Source organism: Periophthalmus magnuspinnatus, chromosome 11 (assembly GCF_009829125.3).
Source record: "Periophthalmus magnuspinnatus isolate fPerMag1 chromosome 11, fPerMag1.2.pri, whole genome shotgun sequence".
In the NCBI taxonomy this organism is placed as follows: Eukaryota; Metazoa; Chordata; class Actinopteri; order Gobiiformes; family Gobiidae; genus Periophthalmus; species Periophthalmus magnuspinnatus.
The window spans coordinates 14,154,280-14,168,984 of record NC_047136.2 but is presented as its reverse complement, the minus strand read 5'-3'; the positions used below and the strand labels follow the sequence as shown (position 1 = coordinate 14,168,984).

Here is a 14,705-nt window from a genome sequence, read left to right as displayed (position 1 = left end):
TGGAACTAGTGGAAACTCGCTGTGTCCTTAGGCAAGACACGTCACCCACAATGCCTAGTATAAATGTGGTGTGTGTGAGCGTTGGAGGTGGTTGGAGGGGTTGATGGCGCAGACTGGCAGCCTGGCTTCAGTCAGTCTACCCAGGTGTCTCATGACCACAGTATGGAGCATAGACTGTATAAATTTAACTAATCGAGGCTAGCAGTGATAGCGGCAAATTTAGAGCCGAGATCCATATTTGGAAATGTGAGCGGGTGTATCATAACAACCAAAGAGCCAATCAGGAGCGAGGCTGGTCAAGGTAACGCCCGCTTCCCGCTCACATCTTAGCAACGTTGTCAATCAAACCTGTTGCTAACGCTACCAGAAGTGAAATGTTCATAATGTTCATATCTTGATTTATGGACAAAAAACCAAAATAAAAACACCAGGATCATGTAGAGCGGGTTATTACGAACATTTTAAGACCAAAATGATGAGCTAAACAGCAGCAGTTACAGAGAAAGTGGCGACGTTTTTTCAGTATGAAGTGAAATGGAACAAGAGCCAAAGGAGCCAAATCATGTCCATGCCTACTTCCTCTTTGGAACGTGCCGGCTAGCACATTAGCTAAGCCCATTTACATATAGAGGTTATGATATGGAATGACTGAATAATGTACTGTCAGGGTGTTGAAATTCGTTAAATAAATCCATTGCATTAGTAGAAGAATGCAAAGGTTAGAGCTGCAGGAAACAGGAGGCCTTGATGTCCGTGTAATCCCTCAGTCGTCCAGGTATGACCCATAGCAACAGAAAAATTCAATTCTATCAACTGGACACAAAGTTTTCGAGTGAAGACGTTTCATTGCTCATCCAAGCCGCTTGTTCCACCAGTTTGTCTTGAGGAAAACCAAAGAGAAGATGTACAGATCTACTGAGAACATGAGATAAATATATGTTTGGTAAAAATAAATGACATAGTAAAATAACCCTGGGATTAAAACAGGAGAAAAACACCAAAATTCAAACAAATTTTCAAAAACACAAAAAAACCCAAATTGTAGCACTGGCGGTCAAAGGGACAGATAAAAGGGTTTCCCAAAACAAGATTTTTTCTTCCAAAATGGTGCTTTTTAAATTTGAAGTGGTCTGTTTTCAAAGAGATGATATTTTGGAAGAGCACTGGCCTCTATTTGATGCAAAAACACTAAAACTAAAAAATCCCGCTCTCCGTGGCATCCGAATGAAACGTTTAAAAGCAGGATAAAGCCAACTGAGCGAGAACACGGGATCTATAATTATTCACAATGCATCTGATGGGACTCCAGTCATTTCTAATAGAACGACACCACACTGTAACATGCAGTAGGTTTGTCCAGAGTGTCTGTGTTAGTGCTTATGTGCTCTGGTCACACATTCATTCATGCATTAGGAGAAGCCTGGAGCTATCTCATGAGCGCAAATGCTTCATATTAGACAACACTTTATGACCACATCCGACCATTACAACAGAGATTAAGGAGCTCAGTTCACTGCAATTAACATGTGAGGGGATCCGGTTGGGTTACAGCTGTCAAAAAAATGAAAAACCCAGATACTAACTGATACTGAAACTAAGTATTGATACAACATATATACCGAATTAGACCATTTCTATTTGTTTATTTGATTAAGAATGTCTGTTATGTATGTTAATGTACGTATGAGATGTATGATCATTTCCATTTGCTGTCCTGCATTCACACCCACGAACACTTCACAAACTCTTCTTTATACACCAGTGTACATGGCCACTGGGACGTTTTCTATTCAAGGACACAACAACGGTATGAACTGTAAGCACTGAGCCATCTAGTATTTCCAGCGGTCTCCTGTCCAAGTATTAAGCAGACAACAAGACTGAGAAACTGCACTTTTTTGCAGAATCAACCATCAAAGCACTAAACTGTCATTTATTTCAGGTAAAAGAAGTTATATATTTTGGCCTTCTGTATTTGAGAAACATGTGATGGGTGCTGTTGGACCGTCCCAAGTTAGGATGGAGTTTTTTCAGGCTCTATGGTCTGAGTCCAGGTCCTTAATCAGAATTCAAACAGAATGTACAAGGAACTGGCTGGTCAAGCAAACCAAACCCTGCTTAGCTTCTGATATCAGCGATCAGGCGTTCTCAAAGTGAATATGGCCTTGATGGTACTCAATAACTGGCTGTTACTTTGCGTTAACAAATACCTCCACATGAAGTAAGGACAAAAGGACCGTGTTTAATCATCGCTAGAATCAAAATGTGTATCAAGCTTTTTTATTTAACAGTATTACTCTGTCAACAATGTGAAAAAAGTCAAATTCCTTTATCCTCTGACCCCGCTCCACATACTGTACGATAATACAACAACAAACTGCCGGCACAAAGCTGCAGATGTGTCCTTAGTGGAGCTCTCCATAATCACACTGGTGCTTTAGACACAGATAAGGATCCTGGCCACTCCAGCTCTGATAAACCAATCAGAGCTGTCAGGACGACCATCTGACGTGTGAAGAGGCCAGCACCCAAAGGACACATTTAGGCCTGTCACGATAAACTGTACCCACTTATTGTTCGATATATGTTGATTTGATTCCTTTTTATTTTGAACATGTAAATGCATATACATCTTGTCATAAAAAATTAAGTTTGTATGTATAAAAAGTCAATATAATTTAAATAATGTACACATGTTGGAAAGGGAGTAGGAAGAAGTAAAAGTCATGCGCTCCTATCCCTCTTCTCTTTGTCTGTAACTACATTCTTGGATAAGTAATCAAACAGCACACACAGGCTCATCATACTCTTCACAGCACAATATAATACCACAGACTGACTATCACAAGTGCCATGAAGTACATTCTTTATTATACTTTGTAAAAATGTTTTCCTTTTGAATTCAAGGAAATCATTTTCAAAACCATAACGAACAATGTAAATGATACTGGCCTATGATAAGAACAATAAAAAGAATAATAGTTTTTTCAGGCTCAATAATTGTCATGTGCGCTCTTAAGGACTTTTTTTTAAATACTTTTGCAGTATTAAACGTATAAGATAACACATCCTAGAGCATGTTAGACATCACACGTCAATGTTTGAGCAGCAGAAACAAGAGAAGAGCTGTTTCACCATCAAATTAATTCCTAACCTGTGGGGATTCTGTCAAGACAACCTGATGCTCCAACTATGGCCCTGGAGTATGGCCCACTCTGTCTGTCATTACCATGTGCTGTAACATTTTTCCAGAATATCATAAATACAGGATCAAAACAGCAGAGGTGGGTAGTAATGATGTGCAATTGCTCACTATGCTACTCTACACTATACTATTGTACAAGGAAGACATTCTGAGAGTTATAAAAGTACTTCTAAGTAAAAGGTTTGGTTAGTCATTCCAGTGTATAAAGCTGCGTTTACACATGTCCTGGTTTTGTGCTGGATTAGTCCTGATCTAGACTTGGTTTGGGCCTGTTCTAGTCCTCGTTCAGTTCACTTCTGGGTTTAGTTCCAATTTCGATTATGTCATCATGCATATGTGACAAAAGCTACAATGTCACATTTTTTTAAGAAACATTTGAGTGTTTTTTGTGCATTAATGATACTTAATATTTCTGTCTTTTCTCAAATATTAGTGCTTCTGGTTTAAAATGTGCTCTATGAACAGCGTCATATCAAAACATAAAATGAAAATGTATTTGCAATGCTGCTGACAATATTTGCTTTTTTTTTTCTTCAGCATTATAGTTGAGATGTCATGTGAACCCAACCTGTTGTCCATGAAGTTCTGTTTGTTTGTAAGAGTAAGTATTACGGTTTACTTCTTCTTGATTACTACCTGGAGTATGTGGAGATGTCATTGCTTTACCTATAATGTTCTACAGTACAGCATTAATTTTATCTATCTGCATGGAGACCTGACCAAGTCACAGGTGACGTCTGTGGAGAGGCAAGTTAGGCCTGTCAGGATAACATATTTTGAAGTTTGATATATTGCTGAAGTAAATATAGATGATAGACAATAACACTGAAATTAATTTATGCCACTGACAGATTAACCCAAGAGCAGATTTATACCACAAAAACTATTTTAAATGTACAATATAGTTAAAAAATCATGAGCTGCAATAAATAAACAGCAGAATGAAACTCTTTAGTACTTAGTTTGCATCTGTAATGAGACATTGAAGTTATTAATTCAGCCTTCTACGACTCAAATCTTGTCGTATTGCCGAAAAAGAACAAAAGATTTCCCAGTACTGCAAAGAAAAAGTCCACACAATAAATACTGACCCCAAAAAATATTGTTCCTGCTTTCATATATTCAACAATAAGTCGATAAAGTGATTATTGTGGCAGGCCTACTCACAATAATATATGTTGGGTTTTTTTCCAGATAGAATAACTTGAAGATGGATAATGCCATACTGTGGAATATTCCAGGGAAAGCAATGACATTTCCATGGAGATAAGCATCCCGCATGCATTTAAATAACTGTACTCTTAATTACAACTTCTGTCAGCTCTAGCCATCTCCTCAGTCTTTTTAAGCCTAAGAATCTCAGCTCACATTGGTACATATTATGCAATGGATACAGGCGCGAAATGCAAAGTAGGAAGAGTGACATTTCGCCATTAGAACAGCCGCCTTCCCTCCCTCCGTTTTGATCCGAGATTCATGTTACCGCAGCGACTCCATATAATGACCCATTCACTGGCTCCTCACTGACAATTTGGGGACAGGACTGACAGATGATCGCAGTTAGACGCAGGTGAAAACAACAGGATGACACATTGATACTGACACAAGCGAGACTGGATTTTTCCCCTTTTTTTTCTTGACAATCATTGGCTGAATCATAACCTGAATACCTGCTGGCATGTACTGTGCGGATAGTGCCAGTCAGAGAGAGTGAAAAAAAGGAGATTGATGTATCTATAGGGGAATTTGCAATGGACAACAGGAACGGTTCTCAAGCTGTGGTCCCGGGTCTGCTTATGATCTGCAACTACATTTCTTGAACATATAACCTATTTAAGATATGTATATATATTTAATCCCAAATTTGTTCCATGAAATGAAGTTGTTGTCTATAGTTGTACAGAGCAGTGGCTTCAGTAGGACAGGTATGACAAATAAAATATAAGTGTAGTATACTTTATAATATAGTAGTCAGTGTTGCTCATAATACTTTCTAACGCTAATCTGATTACTGGCTACTGATCACTCCTTCTAAAAGTAACATAAACCAGTGTTTGCATTGTTTTGGCTTGCAAAGCTGATATGAGTCTGACCCTAGAAGATAAACAGATAGCACCGGATGTTATCTTTTTTACTACTTTTACAACATAATTCTGTAAATTATTACTTATTATTACATTATTACGTTGCTTAAAAAGTAATCTGATTAGAGTAATCCCTTACTTTGTATTTAGCCACTGCTCAACACTGGTACTAGTAGTGCAAGTAGCGGTAGTAGTAGTTGTTGTAAGAGGAGTAAATGTAACAGTATAGTAGTAGTGGCCATAGTAGTTGCATTGGTAGTACTACAAGTAGCAGTTGTAGTAATATTAGTGGTAATAGCAGTAGTTGTAGTTGCAGCAGCACTAGTAAAAGTAAAATTACATTATAGGAAAAGAGAATGCACTCATCAAAATGTGATCTCATGTGGTCAATACAGCAGCATATGACATACTTTTATGGTCAGTACTTCATAATAATCCACTTCCACTGGGGTCAAAGTCTAATCATAAGTGATGAATTGAATATACAAAGAAATGCAATATTTTTCCCATACAAGTTAACACCTGACTTCACTATAATCGCACAAACAGAGCAGTGCAAATATAACTTCACCAACTACAGAAGGCAGAGCGTGTTTGACTTTCCCTTGACTCTGGGTAAAGGATTCAGTCTTATCAGAAGCAGCTCTCTCCAGAACTTCAATGTGGTAAATTTAGAAAGAAAGAACTGCAGCCAAGTGAAGGTGAAGTACACAGAGCGATGCGACTGGTCCAGTACTCTGCACTGTGGCCTTATGTGGTAAGAGATAAAGGTATTTTATCATGTTAATATCTTGTCAATATCAGTAAAGGTGCACAGGGCTTTATAATAAAACATATTTTTCACAAACACCTCCAGGGACTCTTTTTTAAAACAGATATGTCCAGATATTGCAGTTTTAAGGCGAAATCTACGAGATCTATACTCTTTAAAATCACACTGCTGTCAGGTAAGAGTCACTCATGCTTAGTCTGATTAGTTTTAAGATAAATCATTGTCTACGATTTCATTTAATAACGAAAAAACTCCAAAAGCAGACACGGTGCCATTCATTCCCACTGCCAATATGACTTCCCTGTCAAATATGGTCACGTGGGTCTGATTGTCAACACCTTAGTGCTTATTTGACTTGATTTGGCTGCTTTAGTGTCATACGTGACATCAAGGCTGATACAGAACAACCCCATTCAGTCCAGTTTAGGATTTCATTTTTGTGCTGATGTTTTAATTCATTCTCCTTTGTATCTTCATAAGTCCTCCATGCTAAACTTGCTATAAGACTGTATTTGGGTAAATGAACAGTGAATCCAGCTTTGGCATAGAAAAACACTAACAAAGACAAGTGAAAATGAGTTATTCTAGCTGATAACATAGTCCAGGGTTTTGTCCAGGATGCAAACCACTGGTGATTGCGCATGGTGACAGTCTATTTCAGCTGGTTTTAGATACAAAAATCCCTCACACAGCCTGCAACAAGAGAATTATTCAAGCAAAGATCCCTGCAGTTTACATTATGATTATTCTGTGTGGCACTCAACTGGTGGGTGTTCACAGTGGTCTCTGGAGAGGCGAACAGCGCGCTCCATGGACCCCCACGACGCGCAGGGGCCATCAGCGTCCTATGGCTACTGCGCAGAGCCGGACCCTACCTGAACCACTCCAAAAACACCCGACACTAATCACACACGTTACAGCAGCACTTAACAACAGCGGCAGTTTACGGGTCAGCTGCCATTGAAGAGTTAGTAAAAGGATCAACCGGGGATTACCTCCTGAAACGGCCACCTGAAGCTGCGGGGACCGGGGCGAGGATTCACAACACCGCCACACCTTGCTTATACTATGGCGTGCCTCCAGTCCCAGCTCCAAACCACTACAAACTTTGACAACAGCCTCGCCAATCGGTCTAGACACAAAGGAAAGAGGTGCACCGCGCGCTGGAGACGCAACAGCAAAACGCGCGGGGAGAGAATGACAAGGACAGACACCGGTGTTCGTTGAGTGCACTGTGCTTTTTTACCTTGATCTGCGAGGAGGAGGAGGAAGAAGAGGAGGAGGAGGGTAGCCGACACAGATAGCAGCTCTGCGCCCCTCCGGGTTGCACCGACCGACCAACGCGCGGTGTAATCTCTCGCCATTCTTGTAAACAGGAGTCAAGGTGGACGTAAATATCCTCAGCGCGCAGAGTGGGATTAAAGATTATTCCTTTTGCGGTGAGTTCAGTTCACTTTCAAGCCAGTTCGTGCTCGTGTGCCAAGTTTGTGTGGAGACTCACGCCGTGCCTTCTGGGATGTGTCAGAGTCGAAGAAAACCCCCTCCCCCGTGTGTGGGTTGGCCGGAGAGCGCGCACGGCCAGGTATGCCTCTGTGACAGCGAGAGGAGCCAGACAAAACTGTGGATGGTCTGAGCAGAGAGGAGAGAGAGAGGGAGAGAGAGAAAGCAGAAAGAGGGAGCAGTGCAGGCGCTTGTGTTTGTGTGTGAGAGCGAGAGAGGTGCGGAGCGGAGAGGGGAAAATCACTATGATGTCAGCAGAGCGTCACCAAGAGGACTACGGCCGTATGAGCGCGCGCTGCACTGCTCCAGTACACAGCTCTGGTACTGTCCCAAAGCCCAGGCACACACAGACAGACACACACACACGCAGACAGACACACACTGGAACTATTCAGCATTTGACTTGCATTCACATTCATTTCCTAGAGAGTAATCCTAACCTTTATCATTTAATTACTTGCCCTTAACCCAAATTACCTGTATTAACTACTAATATTAAAGGATGTGGGGACCTGGCTCTATGTTATATGTGAGCTGGATTCTTCACTAAAACCTGACTGTGCTCTGGATTGCAGTTTTCAGTGAGCATATCGTTAATGTAAAGTTTTAGTGGTGTTAACTTTGCATCATTAGAATAGCACAGGTCACTGTTGTTCAATAAATATAATTTCCATCTTTAATAATAATGATAATAAAATGTCAGTGTGTTTGTTTAGGTGAAGTCGCTGTATTTTACCGGTTGGATACTGAAGATTGAAGTAGTACCTGCGTAAAGCGTGTCATTAATGCAAAGGTTTAGTGGTGGGATGTTGAGGTCGTTGTATTTTGAGGACAGTTGTTTTCTTTTAATGCTTTGTGAGAATATTAAAGGTGCATTAAAGGCGTAAATATCACTTTGTTTGTAATAGTAGTGTCATTGTTTTTGCAGGCATACACTGAGTGCGGATCAGTAAAGAAGAGGTCACATTCCACCTCTGCGTCTAAGCTCGAGTCACTTCTGTTTCCACTGCACTTCATAGGTAAGCGTTTCATTTAATGTTTAAAGATTGAGTGATACAGTTAAAGTGTATTGCATTAGCTCAGAGTACTGTTACATACTCTCTGTGCTTGTGTGATTGCAGATATTTTCATGAAGTGAACACCTCAGGACTGGACTACAGATTGTAAAGGACTTGATTGCAGCTTTCACGCAGCTGAATGATCCTCACATCTCTTCAGGCGGTTTATGGACTGTATATATCAGCTCCTGTACAACTCTGAGTCAGCCTCAAGTGTCTTTAACTTTTCTTACGTAGTTTCTTACATTATTTGTTTGCATTTTTTAATATATATTTGTGTTAACTCTTTAAAAAATAAATGTTTGAACCCATTTTATCTCTGAGCCTGTTTATTCTCATGATAATACATAGGATTGCTGTATTCATGTATTCTAAAATTACAGCAAACAAACAACATCGCCGTGTAATATATATATAAATGTGACTTTTAAATGTGACTTTTTGCTGTAACTGCAGAGCAATTATTTACTGTATACTTCAAACCAATGAATAACTGTAAAAATGACCCAACAAAAACCCGTAAAGTATATTCAGCTCTCACCTGTAAATATAATGTCCAGCAATGTGCAGAAATAGTGCACTAATTATCTGGCAACACAATAGCCAATATATGATAATGGTAAAATCTACGAGACATTTATTACACAATACATGCAGGTAGAGGCTGGCTGTGTTACTCAGTATGTTACTTTTATTTGGGTCTTGTATGTATAGCCTAGTTTTACCTCAACTTAACTCTACTTTAACCTCAAGTCATGATCGTCAAATGAAGAATTCAAACGCACAAACAGATGTCTCCGTTTGGAAAAAATTGCCCAAAGGTATTTCTTCTTTCTCTTTGTTACCATCTTCCACAGGTATTATTATCTAGTGGATTTATCAAAGAGGAATGCACTAATATTTTCATAGCGGTAAAATACTTTGACTTTTGGAAAATTTAGTGAGAGTAAACTGCAAACCTCTGATGGCTTTTGTAAATGGCACTCATCTGTTTTTGCAAATAAACTCTTCAAACTGTATATTTTAGTGAAATCAAGTCCGATCACAGAATGAATTATTTTAACAAGGTTTGAAATCAGGTTTACATTTTTTGTCAGTATCATGTCTGGTTATTTTAAAGGTCTAAGAAGGTGATGAACCAGTCGAATCATATGAAACGTATTAATATAGTAGATTTAAAACAGCCAAAACTCACCAAAGTGCTCAACAACAACAAAAGTACTACAATGGTATATTTAAGAAAGGCACACACAGTGAACATGCAGTATAGTGTAGTAGCGTATATTAAAAAAAAATGTAAAAAATCTATGACTCTTATGTTAAATGCCAGTGAGGAAATGTCCATCTGCAGTGGGATTTAAAGTGCATTTCACTGTTTATGTTAGTCTTTTTTATGTTTTTCTATTTCTTACTTGGTTTGGTGGGATATTGTTTGTGGTAAATATCTATCATAGCTTTTTATGAGTTAATTGGCAGTTTGTGGACTAAAAAATTGAGAAAAAGTGCAGGAAGTAGCGGCGAGTTCTACAGTGGAATAAACCTCTAATTCTATCTAAAATGCAGGGACAATTTTCAAAGTTAAGCTTAGGAATGACTTCTATACAGTATGTCATATCTACCAGTGTCTAAAGAAGAAGCAAAAATTGAAATAACAAATCTACAATATGATGTTACCTCTGTTTTAGTGAAATGAGAAGTCTAACCTGACATATATGAACTTTAAAGGTTCTATATTACGCAAAACTGACTCAGGTTTTAGACTTGTGTGACCGGTGGACTTCTGCGTTGTGTTGCAATGTGCTAAGGAGCCACAAGACACCGCGGGAACTTTTGGAGTCACCTTTAATCTGTTCCACAAAGGTACAAAACGTTATGAACATGTGCCGCTACACGTCGGTCCAGCCCACACTATACGAATGAAGACAATGGACAAAGTCAACATTCCCCGCACTTGTCCACATGAACAAACGAAAACGACGAAACACATGAGCTCAATATTCACTTAAATACAAATAAAATATAACCACAGATGTAAACAAAAGTAAAGATAATTACAAGAGGACACTTTAACATCGGGATCACAATAGATGACTGACCTCTTCCCAAGACAGGGTCGCAAAGGGAAGAGGCGGGAGTCAAACCCTGAATTTATACCAGGAGCAAGGCGAAAGACACACGAAGAAGAAAGTAAAACACGGAAGAAGCGGCTGGAGGACCAAGGCTGCACATAAAATTAAATGCCAGGTATGAACAAAACTGTGATAAACAAAAGCAGCATTTTGTGTATTTATACATATATATGAACGAACAGGTTACACTTGTTATAAAGTTGTCACAATTCCATACTATACTTTTGATGGAGTGTTTTGTTTCCTTCACACAGGTTTAAGTAACCCTTGATTATTACATCTCCAAAGCCCAAAATGCTCTGTTCCACCTTGTGATGTCATGAAGTGGTAGTTTTCAAGTTAACAGCGACTACCTTTTACCTTTCGCTCAGTAGAGATTGGAAATAGAGGTCTTGAACTTATCCAAATGATTCTAGTGAAGGTGTGTGGAGTTTAAAAACACAGTCGAGCACTTCCTGCTTCCTGTATTACCGCATGACATCACAAGGTGGAACAGTTTGAGAGAAGAACTCAGTCTAAATATGCAGGGTTTATGTTAAATGGCGTAATATGGACCTTTTAAACGACTGCAAGTGCAAAGATAAACTATAAACCAATGGAGTCGTATTGTTTCTACCCATCTGTGGAATTTTTGAGACAGTATTCATTCATAATTGAGCCCAAAGATAACATCATAATTCACGTTTAATTGCATTGCATCATTACCTCGTTGCCTTGGAGGACGTGGCAGATTTGGCCAATCGCAGCTGCGTTAAAAAAAAAACAAATGTAAACAAACATAACGCGCTAATGATGCTGAGTTTTGTCTCGCGCTCAAATCGCCTCAAACCATATCCTGTTTATTCCCCCAAACAAATGTCCACGATGGTTCTTTCAAAGCTTGTATTCCCGTTTATTCTCATTATAAACTATTTACTGTGGAAATGTGCACGAAAGTAAATGAACAAAACCGCATTCAGAGCAGGGAATAGTTAAGGTTTGTTGCTTCGTCTCTGTTGGAATGATAGGCATTTAAGCCCCTATACCCTATTATTACACCCTGTTCTAATCAACCACCAATTTTAATCAACTGGAAAAACATGGAAGATTAGCCCTATACAGTATAATTACTAATTAGCCATGTCAGTGATACCACAATCAGTACAGCTTTTATTTTATTAGCAAACCAATGTGTGCCAATCAGAAAAATACTAATATTTATATAAAAAGTTTGACTAAATGTTTTAATATGCTTTTCAAATATTACATGCACAAATTGGGATTTTGAAAGACGCTGAATCCACTTATTTAAAGAGCCCATATTACGCCATTTTCTGATCTGTGTTATAATGTTGTTTATGCATCACAAACAGACCTGGAGTTGTGTTTTGTTTCATTCACACAGGTTTAACTCGCAAACTGTACAGGGTTTGTGCTGATTTCTTCTCTCAAACAGAAAACACTTTGTTCCACCTTGTGATGTCATGTGGTGATACAGGAAGTGCTCCACTGTGTTTTTAAACTCGATACAGCTTCACTAGAATCATTTAGATGTGTTCAGAATTTCTAATCTTTACTGAACTAAAGCTAAATGATTTTAACTTGAAAAATACGTCTTCATGACATCACAAGGTGGAACAGAGCATTTTGAGCTTTGGAGATGTACAGACTAATAATAAAGGATTATTCAAACATGTGTGAATGAAACAAAACACAAATCCAGGTTTTTTGAGGAGGTAACAACATTATAACATGTCTTAACGCTCACATGAGTTTTGTGTAATATAAGACCTTTAATGTTTTTGCTGAGGTTTTGGGATAGGAAAACCATGTACGAGATCAGAACAAAAAGTAGGCAGCAAGATAAATAAAAGATTAACACATTTAAAGGCCCTGTACCCATGTTTTTCCATCTTCAGTACAAATATATTGTATAAGCAGCTCTTGAGATCAAAATAAGTCTGCTGTAAACTGTCAGCATCTAAATAGAAAGCATTTTACTGTCCGATAATCAGGAAGTCTGTGGTTAGCATGCTAGTTGCTGTTAGCATTACTGTGAGTGCAAATTCTGGCTTCTAAAAGTTGTGAAAAGTGCTTGTAAACTCGTCATGGTGAATAATTAAGATGCTCTGAATGCAAAAGGTCAGCGAGGAATAACTATGGACCACTGCAAAACGTTTAAAATTGACTAGTTGAGTTTTTCATGTTTCAAGTAAAAAATTGAGCGACTTTAACCAAAATTTCAAAATATGACTAACAATATATTAGGATAAGATAAGTTAGTTGAGTAAAAAAATAAACAAAATTATATGTATAAGTGACTATTTATGTGGACATGTCAGTTAAAGTGTCATTGCTATTCTTGGTTTCAGCTTCCTATTATAGGCGACATTTTGAGGACCTTTTCCCATTCAAAAGATATAACACTTTGCTTTAAATTGTTTATCGCTATGGCAACAGTCTCATGGATACTATCATAGCAACACATAACTGATACATTTACAAAGATGTCGTCACTATTTGGCTTAAATATTGTCATTAATAACCAAGCACACGGTTTAATCCTTCATTAATCACTTTGTCAATACACTTGGAGTTTGTAAACAACATAAAATCCATAGATCTAAACCAGAGCCAAAATCCTGTCTATAAAAATTTTCTGGCAACGTGTTTGTTCCTCAGCCAAAAAAACTGAAAACGCTTCAACAGCAAATATCTCCAACGCCGAGCTCAAACTTGATTTTTTATTAATTCATCTGAAAAAAAACATCTGCAAAGTGAGCAATTTTTATATTTATATTTTGAATACGCAATTAAAAGTCGCTGTACCAGATTGTTACCGCTTTAAAAAGGTGAAGTAGTTCATTTTAAACTGTTTGCAGGGATCCAAAGTTATTTCTCACTTACTTTATGTGTCCTGAGCATCTTAATTATTCACCATGATGAGTTTATAAGCACTTTTCACCGCTCTCAGACAATAAAATGCTTTTTATTTAAATACAAACAGTACACAGTGGACTTCTCTTGACCTTAAGAGCTACACAATATATCTGTATAGCAACAAGTTTGTGCTCAACTACATTACGTCCCCTTTAATGCAATGGAGCACGTTTAAAGTAAAAAATATCTATTATTAACCAAACCAGCCAGAGCTTTTAAAGACAAAAATAGAAAGGTTCCTTAAATGCAATTATCTCATTAGCAAAGTGAGCAAACCTATAGAGACTACGCAAAGCTTTTGTCTGCGGCTGGTAAACAATCAATTCTACAGACAATGTATCTCTGGGGATGCATGGGACAAGAATGTGTTTTAGTCAAATGATGATGCTAAAAATGGTAGTTGGTTGAAGGTTCAAATCCCAATCAAACCAGTGCTGTTGTTGTTGTTGTTTCCTGGTGCAAGACAATGTATGAATGTGCTGTGAGTGAATGTTGGCTGTACAAATCTAATTCATTTTTTAAACTTAGGATCATTAAAGATACTCTATGCAGCTTTCTGGTTCTGCTTGTCTTATCGCTTTGTCTTTAATGTTCCAGAATATAGCATTAAACTTATCTACGTGGAGACGAGCAGCTACAGTTACGGCTCAGATCACTGGAGATGCGATCCCCCTCACAGCAAGTAAGCTTTTATAATGTATTTTTGAGCGATAAAAACACCCGCAATGAAATAAATTGTAGATATAGGCTTTGTTTAATGCCGTACTGTGGAGCATTTCAGGCACAGTGATAGCGTCTCCATGCAAACACGCTAGAGACTCATTGGAAAAGTTACACAGTGCACGTTTAAAGAAGACATATTGCGCTTGTGTCTGCTGTATAGTTATAATCTGACACCTGTGGATCATTATGTTATAATTTGGACGTTTTTAATCGGAATATTCATCTAAAACGACTTAATAAAAGAAAGTTGCGGTGCCCAATGGGAGCTGACTTCGCTTAAACGTCATCACAACGAAGAGCCACGCAGCAAGCTGT

At 38.3% G+C, this 14,705-nt stretch overlaps 1 protein-coding gene across 2 annotated transcripts in view; it reads right to left on the bottom strand.

Moving 5' to 3' along the window:
• Positions 1-7,740, bottom strand: part of pvrl2l (PVR cell adhesion molecule related 2 like) — a 568,718-nt gene extending 560,978 nt beyond the window's left edge. For both annotated transcript variants that reach the window (XM_055225158.1, XM_055225157.1), the window contains exon 1: positions 7,308-7,740. In XM_055225158.1, coding sequence (XP_055081133.1) covers positions 7,308-7,425 — 118 coding nt within the window. In that variant the 5' untranslated portion in view covers positions 7,426-7,740. The remainder of the gene's footprint in view (positions 1-7,307) is intronic.
• Positions 7,741-14,705: the final 6,965 nt, after the last annotated feature.